Source organism: Thamnophis elegans, chromosome 6 (genome assembly GCF_009769535.1).
Source record: "Thamnophis elegans isolate rThaEle1 chromosome 6, rThaEle1.pri, whole genome shotgun sequence".
In the NCBI taxonomy this organism is placed as follows: Eukaryota; Metazoa; Chordata; class Lepidosauria; order Squamata; family Colubridae; genus Thamnophis; species Thamnophis elegans.
In genome coordinates, this window is record NC_045546.1 from 22,230,989 (window position 1) to 22,252,273 (window position 21,285).

The 21,285-nt window shown below is 39.9% G+C and overlaps 1 protein-coding gene across 2 annotated transcripts in view; it reads left to right on the plus strand.

The window, feature by feature from the left end:
• Positions 1–3,407: 3,407 nt before the first annotated feature.
• WASF3 (WASP family member 3) overlaps positions 3,408–21,285 on the plus strand; it is a 36,303-nt gene continuing 18,425 nt past the window's right edge. For both annotated transcript variants that reach the window (XM_032219647.1, XM_032219648.1), the window contains exons 1-2: positions 3,408–3,564; positions 20,583–20,725. In XM_032219647.1, coding sequence (XP_032075538.1) covers positions 20,593–20,725 — 133 coding nt within the window. In that variant the 5' untranslated portion in view covers positions 3,408–3,564; positions 20,583–20,592. The remainder of the gene's footprint in view (positions 3,565–20,582; positions 20,726–21,285) is intronic.

The window sequence follows — 21,285 nt, forward strand, 5'->3', positions numbered from 1 at the left end:
AGGAGACCCTATGCCATTTATTTATTTATTTATTTATTATTTTTATTTATTTAGTTTGTCAAACATGTACAAGATACCAAGTCTAAGTATAAACATGGACATGAACACAGGAAATTGGTACAAATAAATGGGGACAATAGGACAGGGATGGTAGGCATGCTGGTGTGCTTATACATGCCCCCTACAGAGCTCTTAGGGAAGGGGTGAGGTCCACGCTAGACAGTTTAAGGTTAAAGTTACGGAGATTTGAGGATGTAACATCAGAGTCGGGTATTGCATTCCAGGCATTAACCACTCTGTTGCCTACATCATATTTTCTGCAATCAAGTTTGGAGCAGTTTAGCTTTAGTTTGCATATATTGTTTGCCTGTGTATTATTGCGGTTGAAGCTGAAGTAGTCATTGACAGATAGGACATTGTAGCAGACAATTTTGTGTACTACGCTGAGGCTAAACCTTAGTCAGCGTAGTTCTAGGTTGTCCACGCCAAAATTTCAAGGCTGGTGGCATAAGGTATTCAGGCATAAGGTATTTCAGACAGGTGGCTGTCCAGTATTTTCTTTAAACCTGCAGTGAGGATGCACCTACAACTTCTGAAGGCAAGCTGTCCCACTGATTAATTGGTCTCACTGTTAGGAAGTTTCTCCTTAATGCCAGGTTGCTTCTCTCCTTGATTGGTTTCCAACTATTGTTTCTTGTCTTGCCTCCTGGTGCTTTGGAAAATAAGTGGATCCCCCTCTCCTTTATGGCAGCCCCTAAAATACTGGAATACTGTTATCATGTCACCCCTAGTCCTTCTTTTCTCTAGAATAGCCATATCCAATTCCTGAAACTGTTGTTCATATGTTTTTGTCTCCAAACCTTTAATCATCTTAGTTGCTCTTCTTTGCACTTTTTCCCAAAGTCTGAACATCTTTTTTGTAATGTGGTAACCAAAACTGGATGCAGTATTCCAGATGTGGCCTTACTAAGGCTTCATACAGATAACAGAATTATGAATAAGCTAATATAAGGAGAAATTGAACCAAAATGATTCTGTTATATTATTACTATTGTTACCAGTATATGTGTTAATATTTTGTTTTGTTCACTTTGTTTTTCTTTTGTAAATGATATACGCTGACAATACACTTTATTCAAAATGTTTATGAATTTTAAAAGACCCAAGGCTTTATAAAGGGGTACTAATACTTCATGTGATTTTGATTCTTTTTCTCTATGGCTTTATACAACCAAGGATTGCATTAGCTTTTTTGACTGCTGTTGCACACTGCTGGTTCATGTTTAAGTGATCATGGAACGAGCTCCCCGTGGAGATTCGAACCCTCACCACCCTCCAGGCCTTCCGCAAAGCCCTTAAAACCTGGCTGTTCCGACAGGCCTGGGGCTAAAGAGCTTTTGCCCCCCTCCTCGAATGGTATGGTTGTTGTGTGTTTTAATTGTGTATTGTTATGTTTGTCTTTTTATCCCCTGTTTGTACCCCCTTCCCTGACTGAATTGTGAGCCGCCCTGAGTCCCCTTCAGGGAAAAGGGCAGCATATAAATGTAATAAATCAAAATCAATCAATCATCCACTAGGAATCCAAGGTCTGACTCACAGTTACTGTTTTTAAACCAGGTTTCACCTAATCTGTACTTGTACCTGTGGTTTTTTGTGCCTAGGTATAAAAATACAATATTGTGCCTGCTAAAATCTGTTGCTTAAAGTTGGTGGGGAGGAAAGTAAATATTCAACTTTCATTTTCCTTTAAATCTTGCTTGATTTATATACTATATACTCCTCCTATAACATTCCAAGTTCAGAATATTTGGAATAGACATTTCATTGCCACAATATTGTTACACTTTTATTACTTTGTATTATAGAAGCATTCCAACTTCAATGCAATTATGATTCCATCTTCCATGCATTTACAATCTAAATTTTAGCCATGATTTTTTTCAACTATAGGCATAGATCATACATCTGAATGTCATTCTTTAAGTGCTAAATTGTTTTAAAGTTTCTATTGTTAACTTATTATAGATTTCGCAGCTAAATGCACAAGGGGAAACATATGACTACGGTAGTTTTTTCTTATTCTTTCTTTTTTCATTTCCCATCTAATTTTGCACCAGTGAGACTAAAACCAATTTCGTTGTATTTATTTTGTACAATGACAATGAAGACTAGACTAGACTAGACTACACTATAAGAAAGATTATGCTGTTTATTAACTTAGCTTAGTGTATTCTTTCAATCATATGTAATACCTCCTGTGTCCTATTTTTTTTTACATGTAATACTGTAGCTCTTACTTCTAAGAAGTTTCTGCCAGGAGGTTACACATTTCCTGAACTCAAAAACAAAACTAAAAAGAAACTGTCCCAAAACACCCACTTTGGGATGGCTTCCAAAACAGCGGCTTTAGTGTGTAAACTATGCAGCAAAGTATACCAATTTAATGTGTTCCTGCTTTTTTTGTGCAGCAGTAAACTTCTGTTGCCTAAGGATGGATGTCTTAATCTATCTGTCAGTATTCTTTTAAAGACTTTTATTTGTAAATCATTAAGATTAGGAAACTGGAGAAAGGACACACAAAAGAAGTTCCTGCTATTAGTTATCCTTCATGTAAAACACACCGAGTATAAACAGGTCTCGTGTTTTGTTCGAATGAATACAGGAGGGTGTGTCCATTTTTTAATAACTTTATCAATAACGTTACTGTTGAAGGAATGATGATGCAAGCTGTTGGGGTGTGCCAATAGGTTGGGGGAAGAAGGCAAAAATTGTTAGATAGGAAGGTAGAAGCGAGGACTAGAAAAGACCATGGAAAACAGGACAGGTGACAGAGGAAAATATTTCGATCACAAAATTGTTCATTCTTCGCACAAATTAACAGATTTTCGCACTATTTTACGAAAGACATTCGTTTGCCCCCATCCCCCCACCCCAAGCAGCGGATCCTTCCAGCCTTTCAAAATCCCGCTTGGTCCTCTCCAAACTCAAAAGGCTTCCAACAAAAGAGTTCGCTTTGTGAGAGCACTGGCATTGTTTTGTTCTGTTCTGTTTTGTTCTGGAGGAGGAGCAAACTTCAACTTCGTAGTTAAAAGAGCTACCAAGGGAGATGAGGAGTGGGGGAATCTGGCTCGGGGGTCATCAAACCCACCGTGCATGTCATTACTATTGTGATTATTCCTTAAATCCTCCAAGGAAAGATGGTTCTCGCTGGGTCCTTACCGCCACAGCCAATCAGTTCTGCAGCTCGGACAGACAGATCCCAAACTCCTCCGGCCGTAGCATTATTATTAATGATGAGGATGAGGATGGTTTTTTTTAATTTGCGCCCGCCTCCTTTTGGGCGGGGCTAAGTTCTCGTACACTCGGGAGCGCGTGGAGAGGAGGAGGGGGGGCGAGAGGGAGGAAGGGGAATTGCCTGGCTGGCGAGCCCAGCCGAGCGGCTTTCTACTCCCCTAATCCTCGCCAAGGACAGACAGGCTGGCTGGCTGCAAGCGCGGCTAGCGGTTGCGCGCGGTCGTGCATGCGCGCGCTGGACGGAACCGAGCAGATGGAATGTGGCGCGAGGTAAGTCCGGGGGTCGGCGGTGTGGGGGAGGGGAGAGAGGGGGAGTGATACGTGTGGAAGGGAGGAGAAAGCCCTGAAACCTATTTTGGGAACAAATGCCGGGTCTTCTTCGCTTAAAAACAGCGTTATTCTCGGGAGAGAGGCGAGGTGTGCGGTAAGGGGTTTTTAATCCCAAGTGGCGAGGGTCTACGCCGCCTCCATAATCTCCTTTCTGTGAGTTTGGAATTGCGGAGAGTTGAGGCAAGCGTGTGTGTATGCGTGAGAAAGACCCCGTGTCCCGTTATTTGGCCCCCTCCCTCTCAGAAGGGAAGCGACATGGAGGGGGGGATTCCTCGGTTCCTATATCCCCACCCCACCGCAGCCCTTCGGGAATTGAAACCCGGAGGGATAATAGACCAAAAGCGCTGGTCAAAAGGGCGCAGAGTGAAGCGCTTTGGCGTCATCGATCTTTTCCCCCGACCGGGTTTTTTTTTTCCTGCCGCCGATCTTGTGATCCGCTTGTGGGAAAAGGGCGCCTCGCAACTCGTGGAAAGAGAGTTGTGGCTCTCTCCGCGCTTTTCAAGACAAAAAAGTGCGGCGATGGGACAGGAGAGGGGGGGGGACACGAGACGGGGAGAGACTCCGCCCCGCGGCCAAAGTGGCCTCGGCTTTCCCATGCGTTCAAGACTACTATACCCCCCCACCCCACCTCCCAGGGCTTTATGTGACCCGCTATGCGGGCTGCCTCCCTGTTCTGCAACTAGGTTTCCGTGGGAAGAATTAGCATTTTCTTTCTGGCCAAACCCCATCCTGGAGCTTCCCCCCCCCCTCTACAAAACCTTTGAGTTAAACCGGGCAAATACTCTCGGCTAGACTTCTCCAGCTTTTGTAAATCTCTAGTACGGGAAAGAGGTAAATCGACGCTTGCTTTTTCGATACGTTGGAGGCGCTAAAAAGCGTGGAAGCGTTTGACTGGGTCGGATTAAGTTTCAAGGGGAAGTAAATTGTATTGGGAAAAGTTTGATAGCTGCAGTGAGAAGTGAGTACACCCCCTCGCGTTTTGTAAATATTTAAGTATATCTTTGCTTGTGACAACACTGAAAAAATGACACTTGGCTACAATGTAAAGTAGTGAGTGAGTATACAGCTTGTATAATAGTGTAAATGTGCCTGTCCCCTCAAAATAATGCAACACACAGCCATTAATGTCTATAAACTGCTGGCAACAAAATGTGAGGGGTGTGTGTACTGTACTCACTTCTGTGATATACTGTGTGTAGAAGATGGGGACCCTAAATTGTTGAAACTAGTTTTCTCTACCTACCCTAAGCTGTAAACAAAACTACACATACTTTGGTTTTTTATGTCTCTTTAGGGTAACTCCTTGTAATGCTTATTTAATGGATGAGATGATGGTATCTTTAGTAGGTAGGTTTAATTTGTGAATTGGAATGGGAAAAGTTAGCTGCCCGGTGCTAAAATAAATTATTGTAGAGGTAAACTTCATTTTAAAATGTTAAAAGACATAAATTAGGAATGGCTACTGATGAAGAGTTAAAGCACTGTGGGAAAAAGAATATTAGTACAACAATAATCAGTTCTAAATTGCCTAGTAATAGATATAACTCTAGTTATTCCAGAACAAGGTTGTGCATTGTTATGATTATGAGACTGGACAGTCAAAGTGCATTCCGTTTATAGTTGTTACTGAAAACAGAATGTTTTATTTTGATTAACCTTTCCAGTTTAATTTAGAAATGCCTAATAAGAATTAGAAAACTTTAACCATAAGTTGTGGTATAGTGTCAGAACCGATAAACTCTGTTTTGTATAAGTTGGCAAGGTTACAACTGGAAAGCATAAAGTTGTTTGTAACTCCTTGTTTGTGGAAACTGATTTCAGGTGATGCCCAAATTAAGAAGTCAGAATTATAATTACTGTTCGTCATCCAAAGAATTGTGGAAAAGTAGAGAAATATACAGAGAAAGCCACGAATGCAATTGCTGAGCGGCTAGAAAATGAAAACAAATTGTTTTCACCTTAGTTTGGATTTTGAGCAATAAGCTGCTCAACACATAGTTAAGTTAAGGTGTTCAAAGTGAGCTATTGCCTTGCCTCTTGTTCAGCACTGAATCACTGGAATTTCATCACTTATTTCTACTGGCTGCCTCACAGATGTCACCATTCTAGGGAAACACACACACATACATGGACAACTCTTTGATGTTGTTCCTGGGATCTGTTGGATTACTCTCTAGTCACAGCCCCAAGTGCTTCTACCACCCCTGGAGACCACTTTAGCTTTTACTTTCCACATCATCTCTAGTTCCTCCTTCAGGCCCTGGTACTTCTCCAGCTTCTCATATTCCCTCTTTCTGATGTTGCCGTCATTTGCCATCACTACATCTAGGCACTGCAACAGGGATAATATATATTCTACACATACACACACCTAAAGTAGCTGCCTGTTTCTACAGTTAAAATACAGCTAATGGCATAAGTACACTTTTGAGACATTGAGTATTCACAGTGTAGATTATTCATGTCTTCTGTAGTTAGAATTTTGATGACATATTTTTAAATTAACATATAATAAAAACTGCAAAATGGATAGGTTTGGTGATTAGAATCAGAAGCATTAATAGCTGACCTCACAGAAAGATGGATAGTGTGGTTCATGAGTGCTATAGATTGATGGGTACATTTTCCAAGGCACACCACATGTATGTCAACAATGTATCTAGCAGCTTTGTTATAGGGAAAATTTTCAACAAATGGTATTGTGATCTCAAAGAAAAATAGATTCAAGTTCGAGCATATCAGGAAGGTTCAAGACATCCAGAAAGTATTTTCACCTGAATATGATAGAGATTCTTTCTTCTGGGACAGATATATATTAATACTTTATTTAATTCATAAACAGTTATGAATTTAATAGTTAAACTTACATACCAGTAGTTAAACTTAACTATGAAAATCCAGAGCTTTAAAATAAAATCTGGCATTTTTTCACATGGTTATTATGGCATTAGAAGAATATTTATTTATCACATTTATAGACCATCAATCCTGAAGGTTTCTTAAAGGTTTATATGGTAAAACACACCACAAACAATATACAGTAAAAGTATAGAACTAAAATGTCAAACCAAAGAAAACAGAATAGAATTAATAAAACCAAATTTATTTATTTAAAGACCCTCTTTAAATACCTACCTTTTGTGGCTACAGTCATTAACTGTACCTTGACTCAAGACTTGCCATATTTTTCGGAGTATAAGATGCACCAGAGTATAAGGTTTTGAAGAGGCAATTTTTTAAAAAAAGTAGATAGGTAGATAGAGGGATAGAGAGGGGGAGAGAGAAAAATACAGTATGTAGATAGGGAGAGAGAGAGAGAGAGAGTAGGTAGGTAGGTAGGTAGATAGAGGGATAGAGAAAGAGAGAGAGAAATACAGCAGGTTTGGGAGAGAGAGAGGTAGTTAGGTAGAAGGAGAGAGAGAAATACAGTAGGTAGGTTAGTAGGTAGGTAGATAGAGGGATAGAGAGAGGGGGAGAGATAAATAAGTAGGTAGGTAGGGAGAGAGAGGGTAGATAGGTAGGTAGATAGAGGGATAGAGAGAGGGTAGATAGATAGATAGATAGATAGATAGATAGAGGGATACAGAGAGGGATACAGAGAGGGATACAGAGAGAGAGTAGGTAGGTAGGGAGAGAGAGTAGGTAGGTAGGTAAGTAGGTAGATAGAGGGATAGAGAGAGAGAGAGAAATTAGGTAGGTAGGTAGGTAGGTAGGTAGATGTTTCCAGGTGTATTTATCCATGTGCTGGAGAAGGAAATCGCTGACAACCTCCAGCACTTAAGACTTGTTTCTGCTGGCACAGCATTTGATCAATGTAATTCTCATCAATCACTCTAAAGAGCTTTCCGAAAGGGGGGGGGAAAGTTGTTGCACTTTGCAAACCTCCAAATTTGCAAAACGGCCAATTTTTCGTGAAAACTGGCCAATTTTTTTCAAATAAAAGGCATGAATAGCCTTGGGGGGGGGCTTGCAGTTTTGGGGGAGCACTCTCGGGGGGGGGGCAAAGCTGAGCAAAAAATGGCCTGTATTTTGCAAAAACGGGCCCGTTTTTTGTCAAAAAAATCCATGCATAGCCTTATGGAGGCTTATAGCACCTTGCTGGGGTCTGGGGGGATGAAAAACGGCCCATTTTTTGCTCATTTCTGCCCTCCCAGCCCCCAGGAGCTCTCTGAAAGCCTCTATAAGGGTATGCATGGCCATTTTTGTGAAGGGGCGGGGCTTCAGGAGGCAAAAAAATGCTGTATTCGATGTATAAGATGCACCCAGATTTTAACCTCTTTTTTTTTTGAAGAAAAAGGGTGCGTCTTATACTCCAAAAATATATTTAAGTCAAGATTTAAATCATAACATTTCTTCAAGCTTTCACAGACCCCCTGTGGTGAGGATATCTATGTAAAGTTGGATATCGTCAATATCTGTATATTGATTATACTGATTTCAACCTCATGATGGGTAAAACCATGAAGAAGTTTTGTGGAAAAAGGGTTCTTTATTTTGTGCATGTGTGTTTGTATACTGTTGATATCAGATAAATGAAGTTACACAGGTGTCTTTTTTTCATTTGGAGGAAGCTTCTATTCAGAGCTACTTGGGTTAGTGTTTGGTCTTTTATATAACTAATTTGAAAGTACTTGGACAAATTGTTCACACTGCTGAATAGCCTTTGTGCATATTTGGCTACACATTAGCTTCACAATTTCTCTTAATCATGGGATGCATACAGATCAGCCTTTTTAGTATTGCTTTCGCTATGTGTTTGGTTATCTGTTCTGCTAATATGAATCACCAATATCCCAAGTCTGTTATCAATGGAAGAAAAGGGAACCGAAAGCAAATGTCTGTGGAGATTCTCAGGTCATGGTTGTCCCAAAGGTGCTTTTTCAAGAGACAACTTTACTTTTTTAAGAAAAAGCACCTTTGTGAATCCAGAGTAACTTATTTAATTTTTATAAGTTGCCTTCATATTGAACTTAGTCGCAGAAATATACTGCTTTAGCGTGACCCGTCAAAAGCGCGTTCCACAAAAGCGCGCTCGACGAAATCGCGTATGTGACGTCATCACAACGCGACGAAAAAGATCGAAAAATTGAAATAAAAATTAAATTACAGCAAGCCGATTCACATAAAGGTAAGCGTTAGGTTAAGGGTTAGGGTTAGGTTAAGGGTTAGGGTTAGAGCGTTAGCGTTACGTTTAGCGTTAGGTTAAGGGTTAGCGTTAGGTTTTTCGTTACGTTAAGGGTTAGGTTTAGGGTTAGGTTTAGGGTTAGGTTAAGGGTTAGGTTTAGGGTTAGGTTTGGGGGGGTTAGGGTAAGGTTTTAGCTTTATTTTTACATTTTTCGATCTTTTTCGTCGCGCTGTGATGACGTCACATACGCGCTTTCGTCGACCGCGATTTTGTCGTCCGCGGTTTTGTGGTGGAACCCTGCTTTAGTTCTAAAAACATCCTTCCTTAGCTCTGGTGTTTTTTCATCATAAAAGAATGAGACCTTTACTGTACATTTAATGTTCTGATGCTTCCTCGGTCACAACTAATAAGTTATCTTAACTTTTGACACTTTAATGCATTTTGTTATTCCCAAATTGACACATTTTAATTCTGCATTATTGATTGTACAGCGTAGTAGTAATTACAGAAATGAGGCACTTATGAGGAATATGTTGTATAACAAAGTTGTTAACTATTGTTGGTTTCTACTTGTTTCTCGTTAGTATTAGGAAGCATTGTATTCACAAAAAAGTCTTTCAAGTTTTTATTAGTTTGTTAAATTGGTTTTTTGCCCATCTTGCCACATGATCCTTGCTTAAAGAAAAAGTAGAACAGAAACAAATTAAAAATTCAAAAATCCTGTGCAATGCTCAACTCCCCAAACTCGTTAATTTGTTCTATTAGTCTCAGCTGAAAACAATCCTAAAGACTGTATTTTACAAACTCTCTCTCTCTCTCTCTCTGTGTATGTATGTAGGTACTGTATCTGGTAAATTCATACACATGTATTCCCATACGCTCCAAAGGGTAAGGGAATGACAAAAAATAAATGTGTATTAATTGAATTATTGATTAAAATTAATTTTAAATATACCATTAATAAAAGTAAGTTACTCATTTACATATATAAAACATTGTCACAAGTGCAAACCACACATAATCACACATTCTTCTTTCTAGCATAAACATGAAGATAGTTGCCTAGAGGAAGGGAAGAGAAAGGCTGGGGAAAAACTGGATCCAAATGAGATATAGGGAAGAGGTAATAGCAATAGCACTGTCTTAGACTTATATATCACTTTACAGCACTTTCTGAGCACTTTACAATGTCAACATTACTCTGGATCCTCATTTTACTGACCTCGGAAAGATGGAAGGCTAAATCAAACTTGAGCCTGTCAGGATTGAACTTCAGATGTGGGCAGAGTTAGCCTGCAATACTCTTAACCACTGCGCTACTTTAGGTAACTGGACAAGAATGAAAAAGGGCAAATGTATCCAAAACAACGGATAACTTTTCCCACTAGTCTGATCCTTGAAGTGGGGGGAGGCCAAGCTTAGAGTATACCACTTTATGGAGTCATTTGTGCCATCTGAACTTGGTTGTCTGCTTGTAGACTAGGTAATAACTTCAGTGCTAAAAGGGAGTAGCGTTTGCTCTTTGTTTATATATAATGGTTTGCCCCGTCAAGGATGTTTTCTCCTTTGTAGTTCCTTGATTAGGCTATCATTTACTACCTGATCGTTTGAGTTGGTAGTTCTTTGATTCTAGTATTTATTTCTAGAGTGCTTTTTTTGATGTTAATCCTGTTGTTGAAGTATACCTCTTTACGGTGTCCAAAAGCTTATCTTCCCATAACACCAGAAAGAAGTTGAACCACTATAGCAATGGTCCCCAACCTTTTGGCTCCATGGATCAACGGTTGCGGGAAGAAGGGATGATTTCACGTGTGCGCCCCCTGCTCGCACAAATGGAACTTTGCACACTTGTCTGCCGCTTATATGGCCTGGTTCCCTATAGGCCGCAGTCCAGTACTGACCAATGGATCTTCAATACTTAACCTTTTCTGGTAACCATAATTGTTGATACCGAATGCCACTAAGAAAGTATGTGCCATTCCTGATCAGTTGCTATCACTGATCATTCACATGTGAATGATACAATTTCTATTCCACACACAAATCCTGATTGGAAGGGATGCAAATAATCTGTCTCAGTAAAGAAAGTCTGTGGTTAAAGCTTAATCACGTTTTCAACAACCCTGTCTGAAAATGGTTTGGTAATTGTCTGACACAGTTAAGTATAATTCTTCCCTACTGATGAAAAATCAGGATATAGTTTGATAAACAGCCACTTATAAGCTCTTTTGTTATCAGTAAAGAGACTCACCAGTTTGCCAGGTCATAGAAAGGCAGTAAGAAAATGAGCAAGATCTATGTAATTATTGTTGAGGATATATGTCAGGAAATATGTCAGTCAATGGTATTCATGTAACCTGAGCCTTTACTTCTTAGTAAATTAATATGTTCTTGCCAGTGAGATTCTGGAAGAACCATAGTTGGAAAAAGAATTAGAGGCATGTGGGGTATATCTTCTCTATAAGCTTCCTACTTACTTTCAGTAAACCAGAATATGCCTTGTTTCTCCCGGGAGCTGACAATATTGATTCTGTATCAGGATTTGCAAATTCAGTACATTAGCGGTTAGCTTATCTTTATTTCACTTGATTGTGGTTATCTCTGCCGGCAAATCCCATTATATTCTGCAGTAAAGCCATCTTCTGCCAAAAAAAATATATATGCAGTCATGTGGCAAAATGATTGTGTGTGTGAGTTCACTAAATGTGGTTTGACCATCAGATGATGACCAGATGTTATGTTAAGCAATGTTACTGTTAGGCAATGTTAAGACTTGCAAAACTTGTATGGCCAAAACTGCTGCATAAACCAGTGGTATATGTTCTTCTCACCAGCTGGTATTTAGGAGAATATTATATTAATGAGCTGTGGTGGTGCAGTGCTTAGAGTGCAGTACTGCTGGCTACTTCTGCTGCCTGCAGTTTGGCAGTTCAAATCTCACCAGGCTCAAGGTTAACTCAGCCTTCCATCCTTCCAAGGTCGATAGAATGAGGAACCAAATTGTTGGGGGCAATATGCTGACCCTGTAAACCGCTTAGAGAAGGCTGGAAAGCACTGTATATAAGTCTAAGTGCTATTGCTATTAAAGATCAAACTTCCTTATAGCAAAAGTTAGCAGCTTGGACTCTTGAGACTGTTATTGTATCTGTAATGAAATAATTTCCATTATTTCTAAAATAAATAACTATTAAAATACAGTAGCCAAATACTTAGCAGTAATTTTTCCAATTACATTTTTAATTGGAATCCAATTACATTCCAAATGAATTTGATCAATAAAAGAGCCAAATAAATGCATTAGCAACTCCTGTTCAATTTCAAACTTAAAAAGAGTAATTATATTTCAGGAGTACTAAAAGTTTAAGATTTCTCCAAAATCTGGACTGATAAATGGTACTATGCCCACTGGAAAAATTTAAGCCCCCAACCCTTGGGCTGCAGCCCATTCAAAACCGGGCTGAGGAAGCAGAAGGTGAGCACATGCACACAGCTCCATTTGCAGAAGCAGTGGGCACTTGCGCTGTGTGTGAAGCTGCATTTGTGCCTGCAAATAGAGCTTCACGTGCATGCGTGAGTGCCCATCACTTGTGCAAATGGAACTGTGCGCAATTGCTGCTCGTAAAGAACCATTTTCCCCCCTCCCCCCCATCCATAAAGCTAGAAAGTTTTGGGACTGCTGGTCTAGATTTTCAAGAGACTTTGCAATATTTTGTATGAAATGTAATAATATCTAAGTTGGAACCAGATACTATATGTTTACAATTAAGGCTTGAGACCACTTTAATTACTGGTATAAATTAATCCTAGTGTTCTTCAAGACAGTTTATTGCTTTATGGTGGAAATCTTTAAAATCGGATATTAATTGCTGGGGATTTTTAGCCAATAATTTTGTTTAGGATACATGCAACATGTTTTTTTAAACAAAGAAGACGCCCACTGAAAGTCAGAAACCTCAGCTTGGCTCTAATATTGACGTTTCTTATTGGAAGGGAGAGATTTATTATTAGTGTTGTTGTTGTTGTTATTCCAATTTATTTTTTGCCCATTTCATTCCAAAGCAGCTCTAGGTGGCTTACAACATAGAAACATTAAAGTCATCAAATATAAATAAATACACACCCAATAAAGAAATAAAGGAGAATATTTGTAGCTCGGGTTTGGAATGAGGGGTCCTTGCAGATGTTTTATTACCCAAACTAGGCAACCTCTAACACTGATGATATTACCTAGTTTGGTAAATGAAACATCTGCAAGAAAACAACCAAGCTCAGAGAGCACTGAGGACCCCTCATACTCAATAAAACCACAATATAAACAGAATAAAATCATGGACACAAGATGGAAAAAGAACAGGAATCCAGATACTATTCTATCCAATCCCATTGGGAAAGCTTTAGATTGGCTTGATGTCATGCCCTCATTCAGATTCTGAAAAATTCCCCACTAATGCCATCCCTATAAGGACCGTGATGGCGAACCTATGACACGCGTGCCAGAGGTGGCACGCAGAGCCCTCTGTGGGCACGCGCACCGTTGCCAGCTGCTCTTCTGGTTTCCAATGCCACAGCCAGCTGGTCTTTGTGGACCCCAGAGCACCAGAAAATGCCCCGGAAAACGGTCTAAAAATGCCCTGTAAAATAACCTGAAAATGGCTCAAAAATCCCCTAAAAGCAAGCCATTTTCAGGCCATTTTTCAAACCAAATATGCCCCCCAAATCAACCAAAAAAATAGGTATGCACATGCCGGCCAGCTGGTCTTCGGGTTTCCAGCACTCCGGCATGTACACATTCCAGTTTGGGCACTCGGTGCCAAAAAGGTTCACCATCACTGCTATAGGGGATACAGTTGAGGTCATTGGTGTGATCTCTTGTATTGCTCCATGTATGGAGAAATCTGGATTATTCACATGGCTTCAATTCAAACAAAGGGACCAGGGAACATGAAAAAAAAAGCTGCTTGTATTTATTTATTTATTTTTGGTCTCATATAAATGACAGAATTGTTATCCTTCCAAAGTGCATGTTTTAGATGTCTGCTCTTACATACTATGTAAATGGGTGATGGGTAGTTTGTTGCTTGTTTTGTTTTTACCCATAGTGGTGTTCTTTCCCTTGCATCTCTGTAATGTTTTAATGTGTTTTTTCTCCCCCACAACTACAATAAAAGTAGATAGTTCAGATCTTATAAGATGTCTCTCTTCTGATATGAAATATCATGCAGACTTAAGTCCCATCCCCCTTTTAAATAAACATTGTACAATATTTATGGAGATTCTTAATCATCCAGCTCATGGGTGTTCAAAAGGTACTTTTTCCAAAATGCAACTTGGTTCCCCCCCCCCTTTGATAACATTTTGCTTCTCATCCAGGAAGCTTGTTCAGTTCAAATTGAATTACAAAATTATTGTGTCATAGTGCTTGCTACCTAATAGGCTTACCTGCAAGGCTTTGGCGGAGTTACATAGAATATCAGCTAGGTTTATGAGGAAGAAAGCTAAAATCTTCTTAACCATTGTTGTGAAAAGACAATATACTTTTCTAGTCTCTCACCTAAATGCTAACTCCTATCTATAGGAGCAATAAAATTATAACATTTGAAAGATAATCATATGATGGAAAGCATGGGAAACCTACATCAGAATGTTTATTTTCATTTTGGCTCACTTTGTGACCTGGCTGTTCCAACAGAATGACCACACTGGCATCCAGACCTTGGATTATACCCAATTTTGTGTGGGGGTGCAACCAAGTCTTTGATCACAGCCAGTGGTGGGATTCAAATGATTTAACAACTGATTCTCTGCCCCAATGACCAGCTGGGTAGGCAGGGCTCAGTGGCCATGTGACTGGGTAGGTGTGGCCAACTCAACATCACTCAGGTCGATGGGCGCTTTGCCTTAGCTGTTGCAATGTAGTAAGGGTTAACCGGAGTGGCAGTTTCTGTGAGCAGAGCAATAAAGATTAGGCTAGAAACAACACCAGAAGGTTTCGTTCCTGCCTTCCTTACAGGATTAGGCCTGTAAAGTGGGGAAAAAACAAAATGAGATTCCTCCGAAGTGCTTAGAAATTAACAACTGGTTTTCCCGAATAGGTGTGAACTGGCTGAATCCCACCACAGCCCTAGCTATCTTCCCATATCCCCAAATTTCTGGCCTTGGGAGAATTGAATATCAGTTGTGATGACAGCATTTTTTTTTACAGAACTCTTGGAATTATGAATTGGAGCAATGTTTCCACCCATTTGCAAATGTTGGCTTTTAGAATTATTAGCAGGGAAATTGCCTGTTTTCAAAGGAGCTGATTACTTTGTTTTTGGAGAAGCATGTCATCAGGCACTACTTCTGAAAGGAAGGAGACATACTGATAGCAGTCATTCATAGAAGAAGCAGCAGGGAGCATCCTCTCCAGTTTGTAATTGTGCTGCATCTTTCCTTACTCATTATGGCACAAACTATTAACAGTTGTGCTAATGACTAAGAAGTAGCAGAATTACTTGTTATATTATCAGTCCCTGGTGGGTAAGAAGTAATTTTGCTGCAAGGTCAATGCTGTGATTTACTTCCCCCCCCCCCTCAGGTGGATAGTATTTTGTAGACCTTGGTAAGTATCACTCATAAGGATCTCACCACTGAAAGCCAACACTTGAAATCTTAAAAAGCAGAGGGGAATGATACACAAAGAACAAATGTGATCAAATGTAATCAGCAAAACCTTGCTACATTTGGCAATTAAGATAATGCATAAAACCCTAAGGGAAAAAGTCTTGCTAGTTAAGGAATTAAGAGAGAGATAGAAATTTGCTTTGCATATAGCTAGGTTGAGTATCTGGGTACTTTAAATAATTTATATGAAGATAAGCCAGTATTTGGGCTAATAAATTCTAACTCCACATTTATGGTTAATAAGTATTAACTGCAGATGCTTCTTTTGTTTTTTGTGCTCAGTGTTGTGCTGAAAGGAGAAGTTTTGTGAGAACAGCTAGAAATCCTTAGCTGGACAGAATACAGGTAGTCCTTGATTTATGACCATTCATTTAGTGACCATTTGAAGTTAGAATGATACTGAAAATAGTGATTTACGGCAGTTTTTCACACAACCTTTTCAGTATCCCCATGGTCACATGATCAAAATTTGAATGCTTGGAAACTGGTTCATATTTATTTGAACAGTTGCAGAGTCCTGGCTCATGTGATGACCTTTTGAAACCTCTGACAAGCAAAGTCAGTGGGGGAACCAAATTCACTTTTATTTTTAGTTTAAAGTTTTTTATTTTTCCATTTTCATAACATACAACCACATGTATACTATTACGTGGTCAACATCATATTGTATTATTAAATGTTTACATCAATTCGGCTTGCCATCAACTGCCAAAATCAACTATCAGCTCTTCTGGTAGAGCCAATAATTGAAACCAAATTCACTTTAACTGCGTTACTAACAACGTAATGTAAAATGTGGCAAAACTCATTTAACAACTGTCTTAGCAACAGAAATTTTGGACTCAATTGTAGTCATAAGCCATGGACTAACTATTCTCCATGGTGCTTGAAAGCAGGAAATTAAGTCATGAATTAAGGATTACCTGTAATATGCCAAGAGGCAATTTATCAGAATTATTTATTTTTATTGTGGAAACATTCTGATATAGTCATTTACTACTACATTCCAAAGATTATGGTCACTACTGAACTGAAATTGGAGTAGAGTAATATAGAAGTATAATTTGTATGCATGTATGTGTATATATGTTATTTCTGGTACTGATTTCTGTAGCTAAGAATCAAAACATGACAATTACTACTACATAGGCTTCATTTTTTGCTTCATCCCCTCCCTTCCTCCAGGCTCATTTTGAAACAAAGGTATTTGCATGTAAAAATCCTGTGAGATGTAAACGTGCCACATAGGAATTTTCTGTTGGTGAGGTATGGGGAAGATAAAATACCTTGGAGATATTAACTTGGGAACAGAGGTATTACAACCCCTTTTCCTCTTACCCCTCTTTGTTCAAAATTCCCAAGTGATTGTGCTCATGGGAGCTGTTTCTTAAAGAGTTTCAAGGTTAACATCTGGCTTGCAGCATCCAAATCAAAACCAATGATAACATGAAGATGTTTTGTCTCTGTTGCTGTTAGTTGCGAAGTCATGTCTGACCCATCGTGACCCTATGGACAATGTTCCTCCAGGCCTTCCTGTCCTCTATCATCCTCTGGAGTCCATTTAAGCTCACACTGACTGTTTTGGTGACTCCATCCAGCAACCTCAATCTCTGTCGTCCCCTTCTTCTTTTGCCCTCAATCTTTCCCAGCATTAGGCTCTTCTCCAGTGAATCCTTCCTTCTCATTAGGTAGCCAAAATATTTGAGTTTCATCTTCAGGATTTGGCCTTCTAAAGAGCAGTCAGGGTTGATCTCCTCTAGGACTGACCGGTTTGATTGCCTTGCAATAGCAATAGCAATAGCAATAGCAGTAGACTTATATACCGCTTCATAGGCCTTTCAGGCCTCTCTAAGCAGTTTACAGAGAGTCAGCATATTGCCCCCAACAATCTGGGTCCTCATTTTACCCACCTCGGAAGGATGGAAGGCTGAGTCAACCCTGAGCCGGTGAGATTTGAACCGCTGAACTGCTGATCTAGCAGTAGCCTGCAGTGCTGCATTTAACCACTGCGCCACCTTGGCTCCTTGCTGTCCAAGGGACTCGCAGGAATCTTCTCCAGCACCATAGTTCAAAGGCCTCAATACTTTGGCGTCTAGCCTTTCTTATGGTCCAACTTTCTGTTTTATCTTAGAGGAGATTATGTCTATTGAGCCTATAATTATGCAATCATCTATATTAGATGATTTATCTTTATATCAGAAAATCCAAAGTTAAGAATCTTGTGATAAACATGCTGAGATTATGTTTTGCTTGCTACAAAACAAAAGGTTTCTAAATGAGGCAGACGTTTGTGGAAACACAATAAGAGCTAGATGTTTCTGAGAACATAAAACTTATAGGACTGGAAGGAACTTACAGAACTTCTAGCCAAAAATTTTGCCTAGGACAGGAATAGTCACAGCAGTCCCAACAAATAATTGTCCAGCCTTTGTTTGAAACCTCCAGTAATGGAAATCCATGCTTCCAAGAAAGATGTTGGTTGTTCCATTGCTTAGGAGCTCACAGTCAGAAATTCCTCCTTACTTCAAATTTAGAACTCTCTGTAAAGCAGGGGTCCTCAAACTTTTTAAACAGGGAGCCGATTCACGGTCCCTCAGACTGTTGGGGGGGTGGACCGGCTGGAGAGGGTGTGACTAGACAGGCATATGACTGGGTGGGCATGGGCAATTTAGCAGTACATTTTGCCTTTGTCCTTCCTGTACTTGCCCCTCCCCTACTCACCCACTGACCCCAGATCACATGGCTGTGAAAAACATCCTAAAAGGCTGTTTTTAAAGACTTTTAAAGCACTACTTTACAAGCTGGCAGCTGCTTTTCAAGCCAGCAGCACACACACACCCTCCCCAGATCATGTACTATACAATACAATACCATAGCAGAGTTGGAAAGGGACCTTGGAGGTCTTCTAGTCCAACCCCCTGCCTAGGCAGGAAACCATTTCAGACAAATGGCTATCCAGCATCTTCTTAAAGACTTCCAGTGTTGGGGCATTCACAACTTCTGGAGGCAAGCTGTTCCACTGATTAATTGTTCTGACTGTCAGGAAATTTCTCCTCAGTTCTAAGTTGGTTCTCTCCTTGATTAGTTTCCACCCATTGCTGCTTCTCCTGCCCTCAGGTGCTTTGGAGAATAGTTTGACTCCCTCTTCTTTGTGGCAACCCCTGAGATATTGGAACACTGCTATCATGTCTCCCCTAGTCCTTCTTTTCATTAAACTAGACATACCAGTTCCTGCAACCCTTCCTCCTATGTTTTAGCCTCCTGTCCCCTAATCATCTTTGTTGCTCTTCTCTGCACTCTTTCTAGAGTCTCCACATCTTTTCTACATCGTGGTGACCAAAACTGGATGCAGTATTCCAAGTGTGGCCTTACCAAGGCATTATAAAGTGGTATTAACATTTCACGTGATCTTGATTCTATCCCTCTGTTTCTGCAGCCTAAAACTGTGTTGGTTTTTTTGGCAGCTGCTGCACACTGCTGGCTCATATTTAAATGGTTGTCCACTAGGACTCCAAGATCCCTCTCACAGTTACTACTGTTGAGCAAGGTACCTCCTATACTGTACCTGTGCATTTCGTTTTTGTTGCCTAAATTTTCACCATTGAATTTCATTTCATTAGATAGTGCCCAATGTTCAAGTTTGTCAAGATCCTTCTGTATCTTAAGCCTGTCTTCTGGAGTGTTAGCTATTCCTGCCAGCTTGGTGTCATCTGCAAATTTGATGAGTTCCCCATTTATTCCCTCATCCAAATCATTGATGAAGATGTTGAAGAGTACTGAGCCCAAAACAGAGTCTTGGGGTACTCCACTGTACTCCACTGGCAAGATCACCCCTCAGTCAGCTGGCCCTCCCTCGCACCCTTCAGCCTTACCTTCGGCGACAGTGGTGTGATCAGAAGTGCAGCTCAAATAGTGAAATAACTAACCAGAAGTGCAGCTAGAGTGGATGCTCACTGGAAGATAAGGCAGACAGTGAGGGGCTGGGCTGAATCCCACCACTCCACGGGCCTGATACTTTACATTGGTGGGCTGTATCCAGCCCGTGGCCTGTAGTTTGAGCACCCCTGCTCTAAAGCTTCCACCATTGGTTCTTGTCCTGCTTTCAGACACCATTGAGAATAAATCTACAGGTAGTCCTTGGTTAATGATGACTTGTTTAGAGACTGAAGTTACAAGTGCTGAATGAGTGATGGTTATGACCAATTCTCAAAGTTCTGACCACCTCAGAACTTTTGGTGATCATGATTTGGGTGCTTGGCAACTGGTTCACACTGATGACAGTTGCATGATCCTGAGGCCATATGATCATCATTTGAACCTTTCCCGCTGGCTTCTCATAAGGAAAATTAATGGGGAAACTGGCAAGTAAGGTCACAAGTAGCTCCTGTTAAGTCATTCCCATTCCTGTAGCTTTTTTTCAAGAGGAGCCCGGCTGCCAATACAAAAATCCTGAGGAGTCGTTTCCTGCTCAGCACCAAATGTCATCTGCTTCTTGTCTTCTTGCTATTTACACTTCTTTCTTACTACAGATGTTGGAAAATTAGAAGCAGGTGGGGCCCTAGTTTTCTAAACCCCTTAAGCTGTTTGCTCACAATGTGGCCTGATCTAAAATGTCGAGCCGGAGGTACATTAGGAAATTTTAATGTTTTTGATGAACACATTTATTCAACTCTCTTTTTAAAGGCTTCCTATAAAAATGTTTTGTTCAAGGATATAATATTGACTTGCAAATTCACATATGATCTAAGAAAGAATAGTTACTTCCTCTTCAATAATATATAGAAAGCTACATAGTGAATTTGATAAAATTTGTTTAATTAAATATACTTATATGTTTCCTGCCATGCAGTGCACAGTATTGAATACAATAAATTGTAACAGTGGTGATGAATCTGTCAGCAATATGTGGCAGATATCTCAAGTGGTAAAGCAGAATAGGAATATTTTTAGTAGATGCCTGAAGTTCACTGTGATTATTTGGAGAGAGAAGGCATTCCAATAAATTGGTGCCACAACAAAAAAAAAATGATTTTCCTGAACAATCTTCCTGAGGTAATTAGCCAGAACATTCTCTGTAAGACATGGGCCCATTTTTCCTTCTGCACTACACTAATTCTTGCTTTTATGTTGGAGGAGGATGAAAATAATGTTTTCTTCTTTCTTTTTATAGACATTGAAACATGCCATTAATCAAAAGGAACATTGAACCTCGGCACCTATGCCAAGGAGCTTTACCTGAAGGAATTACTAGCGAATTGGAATGTGTAACCAATAGTACCCTTGCTGCTATCATACGCCAGCTAAGCAGCTTAAGTAAGTTCCCTGAGTTGTTTTTAATGCTATTTTTTCTTCCTATTTTCATATGGAAAATTGAAGAACATGAGGTTTATCTTGAGTTTTGGAAGGGGAGCACCAAGCACATGTGCTGTGAAAGGGACAAAGGAAGTGAGATAGATTCTAATCTGCCTAAACTTCATGTATTGGGCTACCATACCCTATAATTCAGGAGTGGGTTGCTGCCAGTTTTACTACCAGTTCGCAACCTGCGTGCAAAGGGGTGAACCGGGAGCAACCAACCTCTGCAATAATTCCATATTTTAAATGTCTAGTTTTTATAGATGAAGCTAGGAACACAAGGAAAAATATGTTTGCTTGGGTATATCTATTCTGGCTTCATGGCTGTTTGCTTCTTCATGTCATTCTGGGAACTTTTAGCTGTCCTGGCCATTCAGAGATGTTATAAATTGCTATGTCACTTTGGAAGTTCAACTGTATTTTTAAGCAGTAGTCAATAGTCAAGTTAAAGGTTAATTGATGATCAATGAATAGAATTGCTTACAAAAAACCCTCAGGATTACAGTAAAAAACAATAA